Source organism: Gavia stellata, chromosome 5 (assembly GCF_030936135.1).
Source record: "Gavia stellata isolate bGavSte3 chromosome 5, bGavSte3.hap2, whole genome shotgun sequence".
Lineage (NCBI taxonomy): Eukaryota > Metazoa > Chordata > Aves > Gaviiformes > Gaviidae > Gavia > Gavia stellata.
The window spans coordinates 13,300,065-13,318,266 of record NC_082598.1 but is presented as its reverse complement, the minus strand read 5'-3'; the positions used below and the strand labels follow the sequence as shown (position 1 = coordinate 13,318,266).

Here is an 18,202-nt window from a genome sequence, read left to right as displayed (position 1 = left end):
TGCTGTAGAAGTGAGAGGGAGGAGTTAAGCCTTTAAAATAGAAAGGGGGTCTCAAAGAGCAGAGGGGAAAAGGAAGCTGGTGTGGGGAGTCATAATTGCCTGGGTGAAGAAAGTTGTGGATGTAACTCTTAAACAAGGTGCACAGTAAGAGAGAGTACGGTCTTCTATCTTATCTGTAGAGATCAGTTTAAATCAAAACTACCAGCTTGGTATATACCAGTATATTCCCTTTATTTATGAAGATCAGCCTGTGGGTTCAGTTGGTTTAATAATAAAAATGCTGAAATTACCAAACATAAGGAAATTACTCAGCATATTTTGTGTATAAAAGTAGTCGTAGCTGGTCAGTGTTCTTTCCTTCTCTTCTGCTGACTCTGGCAAAAAAAAATTCTTTCCAAGGATCTGTTGCTCTACTCTTTGATCAGACATTTTGACGAGAAGCAGTATATGCTTTTCTTCTAGAAGTATCTAGAATTTTCTTTAGACAGGCATGCCAACTGTAAATATTGATTATTATTATTTTTTAAATTTAAGGAACCTCCCTGCAAAACCAGCAGAAGAAGCTCAGAAACACAGACAACAGTACGAAGAAATGGTAGTTCAAGCAAAAAAAAGAGGTGATTCAATTTCTGGTCTTCAGAGGAGAGAAGTAAAGTTAAGGGGTATTTCTAAACCTGAAATGCAGTCATGTCAGTCTTGCTCTGCAACGTGAGGGATCTGTACCTCCCCTCAAAGAAGAATCAGTCCAGAGAAGAGAGAGGAACGAAGCCAGTTTTCATTAAAAAGCCCCATCCCAAGCTGAAAAAGACAACAATCCTAGAATCCAGCAAGAAAGAATTTTTTAATTTTTGTAACTCCTAAATAATTGAGTGGCATCTGTTTGTGTGTTTAAAAACTTACTAATATTTTGAAGTAGATCATCAGTCAAATTAGTGAAGACTAGACTTATTTAGATATCTACAGGATATTTGATAGTTTCACGTTGGGAACTATCTGTTGAGGCTGTAAGTACATAAATACATAATTTTCCACATAGGAAAATGTACATAGTTATGTTCATTTGATAATCTGTTTCCCACTTAAAATTTACAGCTTTCCTGAGATTTTGCTCATAATTTCTTGTCTTACATTGTTCACAGAAGTCTCTCAGCAACACTGTACCATGCACATCTGGTAGAGCTGACAGTGGTGGTTTCCTTATGCTGATATTTTTGACCATCTGGGTTTTCTATTTAAAAAGTAGCATTGCAATAATAGGAAATTTGGACTTAGAGAAGTGTTGTGTCCAGTGAGAGCTACTGGAAATTTTTTTTTTTTTTTTTCCAGCTGGCCAGACCCCTGAGCCATATGAAACAGTGGAAATGTGATATGAACACAGGACTTGCTTGCTTTCTGCAGTTGATATATTAATAAAAGTATCCTCTTGTGGTTTTGAACATCATACACCTACCAGTGAAGTTCTAACTTCATGTGACTCCCATGTTAGTATATTCACTTAACATGTAGTAGTCCAAAGGAATGTCTCTGTTCTTTCTTTGCACGCAGGGTAGATGGTTTGGGAGAAACGAGATGATGCTCAGGCTAGGCAAAGGGCCAGGTCCTTATCCTGTCTTCACTGGACTGGAGCATGTCATTCTGTCCAGATAAATACCCTGACAAACCTATTTTCCCTAAAGCCACTCCAGATGAACAACTTTGCAGAGTGATGTATTGTGTAGAGGTCAGGAAATCAAAGAGTGTAAACACCCTCTTTTTGTTCAGAGAAAAGTTCAAAGCCTGCATTTAGGCAGGCTTACAAAGAGCTCGTATCAAAGCTGAAAATACTATGAGGCAGTTGGTACAGTTCTGCTCAGGCACAGCTTCTGTTGGGCTTTAAAGTGGACCCATCAGGTTGTATGTGTTTGTTCCAAAGACCTTGTTCATGGCACTGCTGCTCTTCAGTTAGTTTTCCTTGCCCGGTCAGTACCTTCCCATATTGTAGACAGTGTGTGTGTGTACAGATGTCCTGTATTTCCACTGTGCTGCTATAGCACGCTCTTTATAAAGAGTGTCTGCCTGCATTTGTTAAATTGCATGTCTAACAAATTTGCTGGTGGAAAAAATAGTACTTGATGCAAGAAGAAATATTGAGCGATAATGCAAAAATGTAAAATATGTTTAAACTAAACATGAAAAATGTTTTCTTTTTAATGAACTGAAGGTTTCCAATATATATGTATTTGTGATGTATGACATTTAGATTAACCATATGCTAAGTAGCATCAAAAATGTGGCTCTTGTGATTTTCTGACAGTATATCTAAATCATAATTTACAAAGACAACACATAAGAGTGAAAAGAAAATACAGAAATTGTATTATTTTAGCCTGTGTTTTTGAGTCTGCCTAAAAAAGGGGTGGGGCTTTATTAGGAAATACTCTGACCTGTCCTACTAGGTGGGGCTGTTGGCTGTCAGGGATGGTAATTCAAAGTTACTGATGTGGTTAGATTGAAATGATCAAAGGAGCCATATATTATCCAACTCCCTTTGTCCTATCCATCGAAAATGAGCCTTATGCATAGTTCCACTTTGTCCTTCATTCACATTTGGCATCACTGTTTAGCTTGCTGCATGTCTGGGAAGTTTTTAGAATTTGAACAGTCCACTGTATATCTAAGTGAATATAGTGTGCTTTTACATGGCTGTATAAGCATGACTAGCTAACTCTGAAAATTTGGTTTCTGGTTTTATTAACTTAAAAAGGAAATTGCTTTTCTGCAGAGCTTAAAGAAGCCCAGAAGAGAAAGAAACAACTGGAAGAACGCTGTAAGCTGGAAGACAGCATCGGCAATGCTGTTTTAACTTGGAACAATGAAATCTTGCCCAACTGGGAAACTATGTAAGACAGTATGTTATACTGAGTTTTAATTAAAATTGCTGAGTCTGTATCCTGAAGAGAAGTTACAAAGTTAGCAAGTATACTTTTAAATGGTCTTGGAAGCCTTTGTTTGAAAGTCACTTTTGGACAACTGTAAAGAAAATGAGCAACATACGTGTCATTATTTTTACAAGGTGACTGGAACTGATGCAGTTCTAATTCTTATTGTTTATGTTCAGTGGAGGTTCAGGATATTCAGAAACTGTGAAACACTGAGCAGTGATCTGTGATAGAAAATGTAAAAGCAGAAAGTGTAATGCTTGAACGCCTTGCATTTATCAGGAATGAGCTTCCCTTGGCTACTTGAGCTGTTGATGTTATAATATCAGATGTAGATTGAAATACGTGTATGGTATTATGAAGCCTTTTTAATTACAGGGTGGTATACCTGCTGGGATAATGAAGTGATGGAAAGAGAAGTAGGGAAAAAGTTATTTTAAAAAACTATTAAGTGCTAAAAGATTTCCTACAAAAACACAGCACAGGCAATTGGTAAGCTACCTTTGCTGTCTAGTTTTTCATGGACTTTGCTAGTCATCTTAAAAAAAAAAAAAAAAAAAAAAACCACCATCACCACAACAACATAAACCAACTTCCACAGCACTCATAATTGCAATTTGCTTAATCATGGAATTCAGTTGTCCTGAGAATGTATGTTAAAAATATGGACAGAATTTGTTGGAAAATGCATTTCTGGAGAACTGAAGTAATAAGTATAAGCAAATTGTGGATTTACATGTCTGTCTTTAGTATTTGAAGATGCCTCCGTTGTAGCTGCTGTAAAAATAAGGACACCTTTTCCTGTATTGGTTTATAAATCCAGAAGTTCCTCAGTATTCACTATTTTACGTTTTAGTTCAGAATCTGCTTTTAGATAAATGGATTGTTGTGTTTTTTGTCACTACCACAAACTTTCATAGGTGCTTAGGTGCTATTCTGTTCCTGCTTCTGGGCTTTCAGATTGATGAACATAAGCTGCAGCCATTTCAAAGCCTGTGTTCTGTTAAAATGTCTTTCATGCTCCCACCTAAAAGTTGTTACTTGCTACCTCTTCGTGCATTTTTCTGGAGGGTTAGAGCTGCAAAGCTGGGTGGTAAACTGCATGTTTCATTTGCACAGCAGGGTGATGACAGAGGGGAGAGGGTAGACTTCCGTAACTTGTTTCTGTATTTAATCTTACATGGAGATGTTCAGTCATTAGCATAGGCAGTGGCATAAATACGGATTTCCTTTTCATTTGTTTATTTTTGTCCTCTACGATTCTTGCTGGTCAAGTGTGGTTGCAGATTATGAACATTGTGATGGCAGTGCTTCTGTCAAAATAAGCCATTAACCGTGAAGGAAGTAAGCTTTCCTTTAGAGATCGAAGCAACGTAGTACTAAAGAATGGGTATGTGCAAATCGCGTTTGACTTCTTGGCCTGTTGATGTTCATTTTGGTTTGGATCCATTCAGCAGTGGTAGGAGGACACATTTGCAATTCAGCTGGCAATGAAGTATTTCTTAGAATAATCCGTTTTACTTTAAACAGGTGTTGTTCCCGTAAAGTTCGAGAGCTATGGTGGCAGGGCATTCCACCAAGTGTGAGAGGCAAAGTCTGGAGCTTGGCAATTGGCAACGAGTTAAACATCACCCATGGTGAGACTGTTGTTTTGTCTACATTGTCTTAGAAAGAGAGTAAGGGGATGGTCTTGTATTTATTATGGTGTATCAGAACCTGAGGTGTGGGTGTTAGGACATGTTATCTATTTATGCTTTTTTTGTGGTGCTTTGACGTGCTTTGTTCAAAAATACTGTGTCTTCTAATCTTGTAGCTGCTCTAGGATTGCTGCTGTCAATTATTTGTGATTATTGCTGTCACTGTGTCTTGCTTTGATGTTAGATGGAGATGGTCAGAGTTATGACTCAAGCTTTATTTTTTCTTTTTGAAACTTAGAATTGTTGTTAATTTTGTTATGTCTGTGAGTATGTGTATAGTGTGCTTCCTTTGATTTAGAGCAAGACATTAGGTTTGTGAGAGATTAAAAGACCCCTGAGAAAACTTGTACTTTTTTTTATGTGTGTGTTTGTGAAAACAGAAATAGTGTGCTACTTCAGAGTACAGAAAAACACAGCTCTGAAAGACAGATATATGTAATGAATTCCAACATGGAAATGCGGTAGACTGCCTGTACTCCTGCTGCATTTTTCTGCTTTTCTGTGCTTGGCTTAGTTACCTTGGGTGTAGTTATTATATGGAATTTTCTAGACTTATCCCAATTATCCAGTCAGACTATAATTTTAAACATCAGTGCTCTGTAAGAAAGGTAAATGCTTGAACACAAAACTTGTGCCTCGATTACCTTTCCTTTTCACTTAAGTTATAGGTCAGTGGAACAAGTCTTTCAGAACCATAGAGATACTGTTACATGTAACCCTCCCTGGAGGTATTCAAGGAGTGTGTGGACGTGGCATTGTGGGACGTGGCTTGATGGGCATGGTGGTGTGTGGTGTGGGTGTGTGTGGTTTTGGTTTTGTTTTTTTTTTTTTTGCAATGGTTGGAATTGATGATCTTACAGGTCTTTTCCAACCTTAGTGATTTTGTGATTCTGTGACTGGGGCAGCATTGCTCCTTAGTTAGTTGATAGTCATTGATAGTTAGTACCTGGCAGTGGACGGGAGCATATACAAATAGTGGACTTGGTTTTCTCTGTTTTTCTTTTTCCAGAACTGTACGATATTTGCCTGGCTCGTGCCAAAGAGAAATGGCGATCACTTAGCACAGGAGGGGCTGAAGTAGAATGTGAAGGTACGCTTTTCGTGAATGATTTATGCTGTGTTACAGAATAAGAAATTTTGTAATATTGTTCCTTAAAATGAAATCACAGATTTTAAACAAAAAACTTCAGCTATAAAGATGTATCTGGTAACAATAAAACTTCTTTTTCTGGAAGCAAGAAATAGCTATATTCTTTCGTCTCAATGAAACTATGGTCTCTTATAAAACACACTTGTTCATTTTTTTTTATAAACTATCTCTAGGTACAGTTCTTATTTTATGCCAATTTGTAGGAAAACTAGGAAAGTTTGGGGATTATAATTTGAATTGCAACACTAACATACTTTGCTGCATCTGTAGTTTTGGAATTGAAACTCAATTTATAGCAGCAAATTGCATTTTAGTCCCTTACTGCAGCTTTGAGCTCATTTCTTGGATGTGTTTCAGAGAGCAGCAATTTATTTTTGCAGATGAAGTGGTTTGATGTTTAAAAATTGATTGGAAGAGTTGTATGTTTTTGAGAGTTTATAAATCTACATGCAGGTGCTTGAAATTGCTTTTGGTAAGTAATTATGCTGAGCAGAAAAAGGAGAACATACATACTGGCATTTATCAACAGAAAAATATTTTTGGTTGGAAGTTTCCTACTTTGTTCTCTTGAGATTGTCTGCATTTTAAATAAGATGGCATCTAGCACGTTTCCAGCTTCCTTTTGCACTTTATTTTCTGGAGTGTAGATGGTTATTTGATTGGTGTAAGCATTGGCTAGTGACATCTCTTGGTTTTTGATGGCTCAATAAGTAGCAGTAGGTAATTCCCAACTATACTTACCAGAACAGACAAAATACAAATAAAACTTCCTGATAGCAGAAAGAAAACTAATACTTTAGAAATTTACTTTGTATAAGATCCATTTCCGTTAAGGAGAATGTATTGCAGTGTCTATGATCTTTAACAACACACACAAAGAGTAAATAAATACGATTTTGGAAGGAGAGCTGACAGTAGTAGAGATAGGTGGCATCCATCAAATGCTTCTGCTTTAGGACTTCTCCCTCTCACCACAACCTTTCCACAGAGGCAGCTATTTCAGGAGCCACTGGGAAGCCTTGTTGAGGGTGAGGGGTCACAAGTTAACAGGCTTGTGTCTGTCTAATGATTTGTCAGTGAATACCAGTGAAGTGCCTGGCCTGCCTTGTCCTGTGTCTTTCCCCCCATCGCTTTGAAACATATGGAGGGTCAATGTACACTGTAGAATTGGTTTGAGTCAGGACATACTTGCCTCAGCCTGTGTGCTGAATTGAGGAAATTGTTCTGTCTATACCCTTATTCCGTAGCATTTGCATCGAAATAAATGAACTGTGCAAAAGGTAATCCTTACGGGGTGGGGGAAGAGCATTCACTGATCCATGTAATAAATGCAGTACCTTTGGCTTTTGTAGATGCTGGATTTTCTGCAGCTGACAGAGAAGCAAGCTTGGAGTTAATAAAACTGGATATCTCAAGAACGTTTCCTAATCTCTGTATATTCCAGCAAGTAAGCAATGTTAACTTTTGTCTTGACTTCTCAGAGAAATTAAGTTTACATAATCTTGCCTGTCCCTTGGTTGAAACAGCCCATTGAGTTCAAATCTGAAGGACTAGACATCTTGAGAGGAAAAAGTTCCTAAAGATTTTGGAAAACTATAAATAATCTAGAAGAGAGTAACCTCGAGGTACTATCTATACATTTGGAAGAGGCAGAAAACCAATCTGTTGGCTAATCATCATGATTCATCTAGCCCAGTTCATGCTGGTTTCTGTCTGATGAAGTGATGCAGGTGAGTTTTTCCAAGTTAGTGAATCAGCACTGCTGGCTTGCAAATACATGGTAAGTGAGAGACTGCACAGCTCAAGCAAGCAAGATTTGGTGGCCTTTTTTTGGTTCCATGCAAGACCAGTTTAACTTGTATGTTTTCAGTGTGCTTTAATGACTCATTTTAACCAGATACTTTGTCCTTCTTTACACAAATTTCAGCAGCCCTGTAAAAAGTTTAGATTGTGATAAATCAGCATTTTTGGGTGAAAAACTTTTCTGCCTTTGGAAATTCTCTGCCAGTTACACTACTTAGTGTAGCTGTTAATATTCAACAATGTGAAATTCTTTTTAGATACACATGTTATTCTTGATATGCTGTGTGTGTGTTTTGGCATGTTGTTGTCTTAACTATTTTCTTCATGGTAGAATTCTGCCTCTAGTCTAATAGACAATTAAGAAGTTCTCATTAGTGTTTTGCTTTCTTGGCACTATTGTTGAAATTTAGGCTTATGTTCCTCTTGTATAAGCATTTAATAGGTAATCGATATATTGAATGAACTGTATGCATCTGTAATAAATGTGGTATGGAGGGCTGTTTTCATGCGTTTAAAGCCAAAATTATTTTGAAAGACTTGAGGCTGTTCTAAGCCACATAGGGAAATAATGGGTCTTTCATGAGAAGTAATGGATACTGTCTGTAGCACTGAATGGTTTTTAACATATTTGTTATATACTCAGATGTATTGTCTTGTTTTTTGTTTAATTATAGGGTGGTCCTTACCATGACACATTGCACAGTATTTTAGGAGCCTATACTTGTTACAGACCTGATGTAGGCTATGTAAGTGAAGAATTATTTTTTTTCAGGGGTGGGGAGGGAGAACTAGGAGGAGGAAGGATTGTGTTAATCAGTCCTTTGTAGACTGGTATTAAATTATTTTGTGAATACTTGTGGGGTTTCTGTGTGCTTTCTTTATTCCAATACATGCTTGAGAAGCGTATATAGTGATTCTGTTGCTAGATTTAAGCTTTTTAACAGGTTAAGTAATTGGAAAACTCAAAAGTAAATATTTGTAGTGCTTGAAAATTGGAGTCACAAGAGAAGATGTAGTTAAACTGGTCCTTTGAAGTTGAGCATCTTACTCCTCTTGATATGCATTTCTGTGCCTTAGCACTGTGAGCTTCTGGAACAGTCTTTAAAGCAATGCCCATCAAGGCTACATGAGTTCCCTCAAAGTATTTGAAGTATTATGAGAGGACTGAGTGGATTTCAGATACCTCATTTAGTCTTTTTTCCCAGGACAGGGATATATACAGGAGCTTAGTCTTAATTCAGGAGCCGTTTTAGAGAAGACAAATGTAGAAAGGTAACATTCCTATTCTGTGTGTACCATGTGATGCTTGGCAAAAACTGCTGAACATGACTGCCGGGAAACTAGAAGGGCAGATCAGGTGGTGTGCTTCATTTGGCATGGAACCTGCTGTTGTGCTGGGAGGGAGCTTGTTCGTCAGGTTGGAAGGACTGTCACACCTTCGTCCATGTGACTCTGCAATGGCAGTGTTAAACCCTCTGAGTGAGCGAGCTTTGCCTAGATTCAGCATTGATTGCATTGCATACTTTGTAGAAAACTGCAACCATATCACGAGCTTATGGTAAATGAAACAAGGGCTTAATCTTAAAAGGCTACTTACTGCTTGTCAAATGAGTCATTGCATTTGTCTGTAACTGCCAGTAATTGACTGAAAAAGGAAAGAACAGGCTTTGTCTCTAGTGTCCTAGTCCAGCTTTCCACACATAAGGGTATATATGACCCATCCCTAGGAGAAGAGGGATTACTTAGAAACAGCTTATTCTTAAAAAAAAAAAATCTTTATTCTGCACATTTGAAAGTGTTGTCATCCTAGCCTGTCTTAGGAGTTTTACTTAGAGTTTTTGAAAGGAGGCAACATGGGGATCATTAGCTTCCATGCTCTGAACATGTAATACCAAAGGGTCACGTGGGTTAAAAAATCCTGCCTTTCTGAATGTTTAACAAAATTTAGCAGCTCAGTGAGTGCATTAAACACTAGTGATTACACGGACAAAATGAGGCAGTATTCTTGGAAGAATACAGTTATTGCTGAATGGTTACACTTCTCCTTTCTTCAGGTACAGGGCATGTCGTTCATAGCAGCAGTATTGATCTTGAACTTGGATACTGCAGATGCCTTCATTGCTTTTTCTAACCTTTTAAATAAACCCTGTCAGATGGCATTTTTCCGTGTGGACCATGGCCTTGTAAGTATGCAAGACAAAACTGTAATCGACATGTTGAAAATACGTGTAGGGAAAGTTTAAAAAAAAATAAAATTGATGGGCTCAGTAGCTTGGAAAATAAGTCAGAATTTATTTCAAAGCAGCATGCTTGATAAACAAAGGAAACTGAACACACGCACACATGCGCACCCCCTGAAAAATACCAAACCAAAACCCACCCCACTAACCTTTTTGAACAGGCAGATGAATGAAATTGTTCAGCTGCTATTTTATGATGCTCAGAGAATAGTTATGAGAATATTATTGTAGGTGGTTTTCAAATTGAGCGCTGTAATTGAAAGCTGAAAACACCTTAATATTAGAAGAAGTGTCTTGAAGGTGCTTTTTATCCCAAAGTAACAGGTTGCTAAAAATAGGCTGTTGCACGGAGAACCAGGTTTTCTATCTCTTATTGTAGCAGCTGTGTTTGAAAAGGAGCCTGGGGGAATCAGATGAGCAGACCGCTCTGATTTTCAGTGGGAGCTGGTTGCCTGATTCTTTCTGGAGTCTCTACAATTCCTTGTTAGCATGTACACTGGGCTACTTGTGTACCATAGCAAAATAAGACACATCTCCTGAAGTGTGTTTTTAATTTACTTCAAAAGTAATTTTTTGTAAAATATATGGCATTCTGTATTTCTTTCTCACTTATTTACCTTTTAAAACTATGAAAATAGGATCTGCTTCTCAAGAGTTCAAGTGGGAGAAACAAAGCAAGGGAATGGATGACATCAACAACAATCACTTTTGTTGCTTGAACAGTAGGAAACTAGGGATCTTATCAGTATTTCCTGCTGGAAAAGTAGTATGTAATTCCCTATTGCAGCCCCTGAATCTCATCAGTTGTAAATGCCCATGGGGAGATGTACCACAGTGCAGACAGCACTGCTAGAAGCAGTATCCATCATCTCCATTACTGTACTTGGAAAAAGAGGACATGCTCGTGCATTCAGTGTGTAAATAACGGTTCTTGCGAAGAGATCTTGGAATTAAATTTGCTAGAATAAGATTTTTTTTTTTAGCTGAAATAGTATTTTTTGGTATGCTCTTGGATAGTGCCGTTTAGTTCTATTAGCCTAGCTGAATAGAGGCTACATGATAAATGAATGCTCATAGAAAAGTAGAGATGGTGATACATGAAATAATATTAACATATAGTGAAATTAAAAAGCCATGATTAACACCACAAGGAAAATTTTATACCTAATACTTCAGAGCAGTGTCACATAAAGTGAGACAGTTTTCACTTCCTGTGGTTAATATACTGATCTGCTGTCTACCCTTATCTTTTTGTGTCAGTTTTACAGCTTCATAACCAAATGCTGATTTGTCTTAACATACAATAAATTAAAAAAATAAAACCAGCATGAGTTGGTTGTGGAGATGATAGTAATTTATACCGCTTTATCGTGACTTCTTTTGTTGGTTACAGTTTTATTAAACTAGAAATTTCTTTTAATTACTACTAACTAAATGTCTTGTTGAATGTTGATTTGATCAAGGTAAATACTTGAATGGCTATTGCATTTCTAATAGAGCTGGCTGCATTACTATCAATAGATGTGATTGTAGCAGTTATGTGTAAGATCCCTTCTCTAAAGTACTTTGAAATGCTTTAGTAGAACTCTCTTACTGTGCTGCTAGCATGTAAACAGATAGTTTTGAAAGTAGGACTGTCTGTTGCATTACTTGCTTCCTTCTTTATACTCACAGATCTCATGTGATGCTTGGATTTCACGCATTTAAAAATTCATATTGGGAAGCTGTTTCAGTTGTACAGTTTTCTAAAGTGGGTTTCTAGATTTCTGATTTCGTGTTTGCCATGAAGCTGTTTCTCAGTAGCTGACGGTTCAGAGATTTTTACGTAACTTTGTATGGCTATTTCTGTGGCATACACTCATCTCTGATTGGCTTTCAAGCGTTATACTCTTACTGACTACCAGGCTCAATGTTTTATTCGCTGCTGTTAGTGAAGGTAGTCCACCATCTGTCACCTCATTCAGATGAAATGGGAAAAATTTCTAAAAGGAAAACAAATCTGTCATCCTTTAAAAGGATTTCAGACATAAGGGTCCAAAAGGCTCCTCTTTTCCCTTTATTGTCGTGGTGTTTTGGGGAGAAACATGCTGATACAACTCATACTTTGAAGTAATCACAGCCATTCTTTATTGCTTTTATTGGGATATTGTAATTAAAATTACTGAAGCATTCAAGGACTTTGCTTAACTTTTCTCCCTATAGTATTAAGAGGACAGGGAGGGGGGAGTAGGGGAGCTAAAAAGCCTTTTGTTTTTAACTCTTAGTTGGATTAGAAGATTTTCTTTTTCCATACCCTCTGTTATGAAATTTGACCTAAATATTCAATTTTAAAAATAACATTAAGGTCTTCGTGTTAAAAGCAGTACAGTTCAGGAGTTATGGTGTCAGATGGGAGTTACAGTCTGTTTCTCTTGCATAGGTGTTTTGTCTTGATCTTTGGCTTTTCTGTGTGAATTTTGTCTCTCCCTCTTTGAAACAGAAATGCTTTTATATAATTTTAAAACGTATGGTATAAAAGAAGCTTTGGTATTAGAATATGATTTAGATTGGAACCAACTGGACACTTCACTCTTGCTGTGGACTATTAAATTATTTTAGTTTTGTATTTCAATTTATAATCCATTGGACCTTGGATTTTATTCAGTCTAATATTAAATGACTGCCACAAGCATAAAGCACCATTCTGTTAACATAATTATTTTGACAAATCAGCAAATAAGTTATCTCCTGCTGGTATTCTTCTTTCCAAAGGAAGCTGGCCATGACCCAAAACAATAATTATATTGTTTAGTGTGAGAACAGTATACAGGTTGGATCTTAAACTCTATGTGCTTGCAGATGATGTCCTTTATGTAAATGTTTAGCTCTTTATTATGTCATGTAATTCATACGATCCTGTTTTTGAAGAGTATTAATCCAACAACAGATAATACATTCAAGCCTATTAATACAGCTAACTGCTTTTTTCTTCCCATTGTATTTTCCCAGATGTTGACTTACTTTGCTGCGTTTGAGGTATTCTTTGAAGAAAATCTGCCAAAGTTATTTGCTCACTTCAAAAAAAATAACTTAACTCCAGACATCTATCTTATTGATTGGTAAGACATTGAAAGTATAATTAATGTGCATACTCGCATATAGCTCCATGTCGGTGTTCATGACAGAAGCTGGAGCGCGCTTACCTCGTTCAGTATTCTTTTAAGATAAAGGCTTTATCTTTTGTTCAGTACTTGAATTTGTCAATCCAAATCATTCCCACACACTTCTGTGATGTTTAACATTTGCCTAACCTTTGTTATTGTACTTCAGTTGACTTTGAAACTTATTTTGAAATACAGCTGTATAGCAGTGTTTATCCATATTTAGTACATATTTGGATTGATCTTCTGAGAAAATACTAGTTTTTCTGCTTTATGTGCAGGCGTGTACCAGGGGTGTACATCCAGAAAGTATTGCTAGTCTTGTATTTGAAAGTTACAGTTTGTCCACTTGCACAGAACAGGAAAAGAGTAGTTAAAACACAGAGTTTCGGTCCATACAGCAAAAAGCTAGAAGCTACAGAAAAGCAAACACCAAGGCTTTTAAGCAGGATGAACTTTGACTCTTGGGGAGTATCTCACTCCTATGTTAGGTCATCCCAGATCCTGTTTAGAGGATCCCAGTACAGGTTGTTTAATCTTGACACAGTCCAATTGAATAGCTAAAGGGCATTAGCATCTTTTTAATTACTGCAGCTATTCCACTTAGCAGACAGGCAATTACAATCTTTTTATTTGGTGAAACTGCCTTCCTTTTTAGTTCTAGTGTAATTAGAACCTTTTTCCTTAGAGAGGAAAAAAGACAAGGATCTTATTTGCACTCCTGCCAAATTTCAGTGTGGTATAAGGCACTCCAAATGGAGTATTTGCATTTGTGCCTATCATGCTTGGGTTTGGGGCAGCTAAAATGTCTCTTCTCAGCAAGACTTTGTTGTTAGCTTCAGGATGATATGAAATCTTTTTTGTGAAAAATTGATTTACGCTTAAATTGTTGACAACTTCTCCTGTTCTCAGGTATCTGACTAAATAAAAGTAAAAGATGGAATTCCCAGTAGTAACAGCATTTATTTTCTGAGATTCAGAAGTTACTATTTTTTAAAACATTTGTACTGTTAATGCAATTCTACCTGAACCAAGCTCTCAATACCCTCGTGATCTTTTAAGACATAGTTGTTAGCACTGAACATGTTGCTGATCTATTAGACAAAAATCCATGTAAAGTAATTCAGTCCAGTCCAGCAGCTAGAAGTTTGAATGCATGAGTTTTCATAGGATCATAGAATTGCTGGGGCAGTGGAAGGGACCTCTAGAGATCACCTAGTCTAAACCCACTACTTAAAGCAGGGTAAGCTAGAGCAGGTTGCTCAGGAGCTTGTCCAGTCAAGTTTTGAATATCTTCAAGGATGGAGACTCCACAACCTCTCCAGGCAACATGTTCCAGTGTTCAGCCACCCTCACAGTGAACAAGTTTTTTATTTTCTTATGTGTAAATGGAATTTCCTGTGTTTCAATTTGTGCTCTTTGGCTCTTGTCATTTCAGTGGATACAACTGAGAAGAGTCTGGCTCTGACTTCTTTACACCCTCCTGCCAAGTATTTTTACACATTTAGGTCCGAGCCATTTCTTTTTCTGGCTAAATAGTCCCAGCTTTCTCAGCCTCTTCCTGGGTATCAGATGCTTCAAGCCTTTAATTGTATTCATGGCAAGCTGGACTTGCTCCAGTATATCCAGGTCTCTCTTGTACTGGGAAGCCCAGAGCTGGCTCTCCAGTGCTGAGTAGAGAGGAGGGATGACCTGTCTTGGCCTGCTGGCAGTGCTGTTCCTAATGCAGCCCAGGAGTTTGTGGACATTCTTTGCTGCAAAGGCATGTTGCTGAATTACATTCAACTTCTTGTCCACCAGGACCTGTATGTCTTTTTCCGCAAAGCTGCTTTGCAGCCAGTTGGCTTCCCACATGTATTGGTGCCCAGGCTTCTTTCCTCCCCAGGTGCAGGACTTGGCATTTCCCTTTGTTGCACTTCATGAGACTCATGTTAGCTCATTTCTCCAGTGTCTCAAGGTCCTTATGGAGTGGTGTATCGACCACTCCACCCAGTTTTGTATCACCTGCAAACTTGCTGAGGGTACAGTCTGACCCATCATCCAGGTCCTTAATGAAGACCTTTAAACGTATTGGATGGGTATCAAACTCTGGAGTACTCTTACCAGTGGATTGGCTTGAAGCTGTGCTTCATGCCACTAATGACAACCTTCTGAGCTTGGCAGTTCCAGCCAGTTTTCAGTTCACTTCACTGTCCATTTATCTAGTCCATACTTCATCAGTTCATCAACAAGGATTTTATGGGATACAATGTTGAAAGCCTTGATAACATCAAGATAAAAAACATCCGTTGCTCTCCCCTCATCCACAAAGCCAGTCATCTCATTGTAGAAGGCTATCAGGTTGATCAGGCATGATTTTGCTTTCATAAATCCATAATGACTTCTCCCAATCACCTTTCTGCCCATCATATGTTTTGAAATGATCTCCAGAAATTTTTCTTCCATTACTTTCCCAGGAACAGAGGTGAGGCTTACCAGCCTGTAGTTCCCTGGATCCTACTTCTTGAAGATAGGAGTGACATTCGTTTTCTTCAAGTCCTCAGGAACCTTCGCTGATCACTGGAACCTTTCAAAGATAATTGAGAGTGGCCTCACAATGACACCAGACAGTTTCCTCAGCACTCACCTGTGTGTCTCACCAGGTCCCGTGCACTTGTGTATGCCCAATTTGTTTAAATGTTCCCTAGCGTGATCATCCTCCGCCTAAGGTAGGGCTTCTCTGCGCTAGGCTTTCCCAGTGGTCTGGAGGACCTGGGATTTCTGAAGGCAAGTCTTCTCAGTAAAAGCCGAGATGAAGAAGGCAGTTGAGTACCACAGCCTTCTGCATGTACTTTGTCACCATGTACCCTGCCCCATTTAGCAACGGGCTCATGTTTTCATGAGTCTCTTCTTTCTGCTGATATACCTGTGGAAAGCCCTTCTCATTGTCCTTAATATCCATTGCCAGATTCAACTCCAGATGGGCTTTGGCTTTCCTAGCGCCTTCCCTGCATATACAGACAATGTCTCTGTATTTCTCCAGGGTCATCTGCCCCTCCTTCACTCTCTTATATGCTTCCTTTTTATATTTGAGTTTTGTCAGGAGGTTCTTGTTCATCTTGTTCATACTGACCTCCTGCTGCCTTTGCCTGAGTTCCTTGATTTTCATATGCCTCTTGCACAGAGGATAGTGTAACATGGGCTTTGTTTGACTTGGCTTTTACACTGTGATTAAATTTTAATGCAACATGTGTAGGAGAACGAGGGGGTGTGTAATGGATAGGCTCATTTCTCCCAACATTTAATGGAAGAAATACCATCGGAAGGAAGGCTGAGAATATTAAACTGAACTAGATCTATGCACAAGCAGGAAGATGGTAGAAAAAATACTGGAATAGGATAGAAGGGAAGGAGGAGGGCAGAGGCCGGTATGTTCAGTGATAAGAGGAAAGATGTTGAAATTGTATTGCCTCAGACATTGTTGTGAAAAGCCTGTGTGTGGAGGAAGCAATTGAATAAAAGGGATATCAGAATAGGAAGACTGTAAATGTGATGGAGAATAACTGGATAGACAACATTAAAATCACCAGGTTATAATCTTTTTAATGGATTACTGGTTTAATATTAATCATGCTGTCATAAATAAGGTGATTTTTTTTTTATGCTGGAGAGACGAAACCAAGTGTCTTCATGGTGCAGGCGTGTTAATATCATTCTGTTGTCTAACTTTGAGCTTTACATTGTAAAGAAGAAATCTTGAGTAACAACACCAGAAATTGGAGATTTAGAAAAAGACTGTTTTGACAGAAGGTTGGAGGTTTATATTCCCCTCAGCAATTTTGCTTTGATAGATTAGTCTTTATTGTATTTTCTTGAGTAAACGTTTATGTGATCAGTTGTTCTCTCTGAGCACATTTATAGGGTTAAAAAAAAGGGGAAAAATGACTGACTGATGAGCAAAGAACTGATGTGTTGAAGTCTGAGTGTGTGGGGCACATCAGACCCCCCTTTCATTCCTTCTGTGGGTATTGTTAAGAGCATTTGAAAGAAAGTCCTGCCAGGAGTGATTGTGGATGGTGCTTCTCAAGGTCTTTTATAAATGGACTGACAGCCCTTAGCATTTCTTGCTGACTACCTGCATCTACATTAAAGCTGTTTATTTTAATCCCAAGGACAATTTACTGTGTTCCTCCCCATCACAACACTATGATCTTGCGCAGGAATGTAGACTAGTTGAGGTAGTCCTGCCCAATCCTATATTAAACTTTTTTCACACTTTTCTTGAGCTCAACAGGTTGTCCCACTCTCTTTAATTTTGTTAGACAGCGGAGTTGGTATTTAACTGTGTAAGATTTAGGTATAATATTTAAATATATACGTGTGTGCATGTATGTGTATTTGTATACCTCTGTGTGTGTGCACATACCTGTGTGTACTTTCTACTTTAAAATACTTTGATCTTGTAGGAAGCAGATTCAGATTTTTTTTTTTTTTTTAATTTTAAATGGCCACTGGAAACTTAGCAAATTGGACTTGCATGTGCTCTCCTTCCATTATTTCCAGGAAGTAATATAGAAAAGATGTAAGGAAAAATCAGGTGGGTCTGTGTTCTCACAAATGAGTAACTATTAAAGCTAAGGACTTTGGAAAATGTTGTTTCTGAGGTTGCCTGTGGCGCATGGCTGAGAGTGAATTTGCTATAGTACAGATGTCACTCCATTAAAAACAGAACTGTTTCCAGAAAGATAAGAATGTGGTTTCAGTGTGTTTAAAGTCAGGGAAGAATGTGGTACAGTGTCACTCTGAATAGATATAACTTTTGGTTGTAGGTAAAAATCTCTATAAAACAGTCTTGCTTTAACAACATTACTTTTATTTAAATGCACATTTGTTTTGAGCTCCAAAGGGATGCCTGCTGCTATTCGGTGGCTGGCATGGTTACTGTGCAGGCATGTGTGCAGTAAATCTCAGTTGGTGCCGGCTCTGGGAGGGCTCCAAGTAGCCAGTGCTGCACAGACCAGTTGCTGGGAAACCCTCCTGCTCCTGCCGCAATTACAGTGGAATCAACTAGTCTCCTTTGTGCTGCTTCCTGTAACCAGTGCCGCAGGGAACGGCACTAAAATTGGTATGCTTAAATCATGTTTGAAGGGATATGTTCCAAGAAAAAGAAAAGCTGTGCACATAGATGGGTCCAGCTATGCAGGTGATGCAATGCTGCTTTGGGTTTTCTTGGGGCTGGTAGAGGATTTAGGGAGGGGAGCCCCCTAGCCAGTTC

At 38.2% G+C, this 18,202-nt stretch overlaps 1 protein-coding gene across 1 annotated transcript in view; it reads left to right on the top strand.

Moving 5' to 3' along the window:
• The window catches only part of TBC1D14 (TBC1 domain family member 14), a 71,148-nt gene that overhangs the window by 43,568 nt on the left and 9,378 nt on the right, over positions 1-18,202 (top strand). The window contains exons 5-12 of the mRNA XM_059817569.1: positions 535-617; positions 2,762-2,879; positions 4,449-4,555; positions 5,625-5,705; positions 7,118-7,212; positions 8,243-8,314; positions 9,623-9,751; positions 12,797-12,906. Of these exons, the coding sequence (XP_059673552.1) occupies positions 535-617; positions 2,762-2,879; positions 4,449-4,555; positions 5,625-5,705; positions 7,118-7,212; positions 8,243-8,314; positions 9,623-9,751; positions 12,797-12,906 (795 nt within the window). The remainder of the gene's footprint in view (positions 1-534; positions 618-2,761; positions 2,880-4,448; positions 4,556-5,624; positions 5,706-7,117; positions 7,213-8,242; positions 8,315-9,622; positions 9,752-12,796; positions 12,907-18,202) is intronic.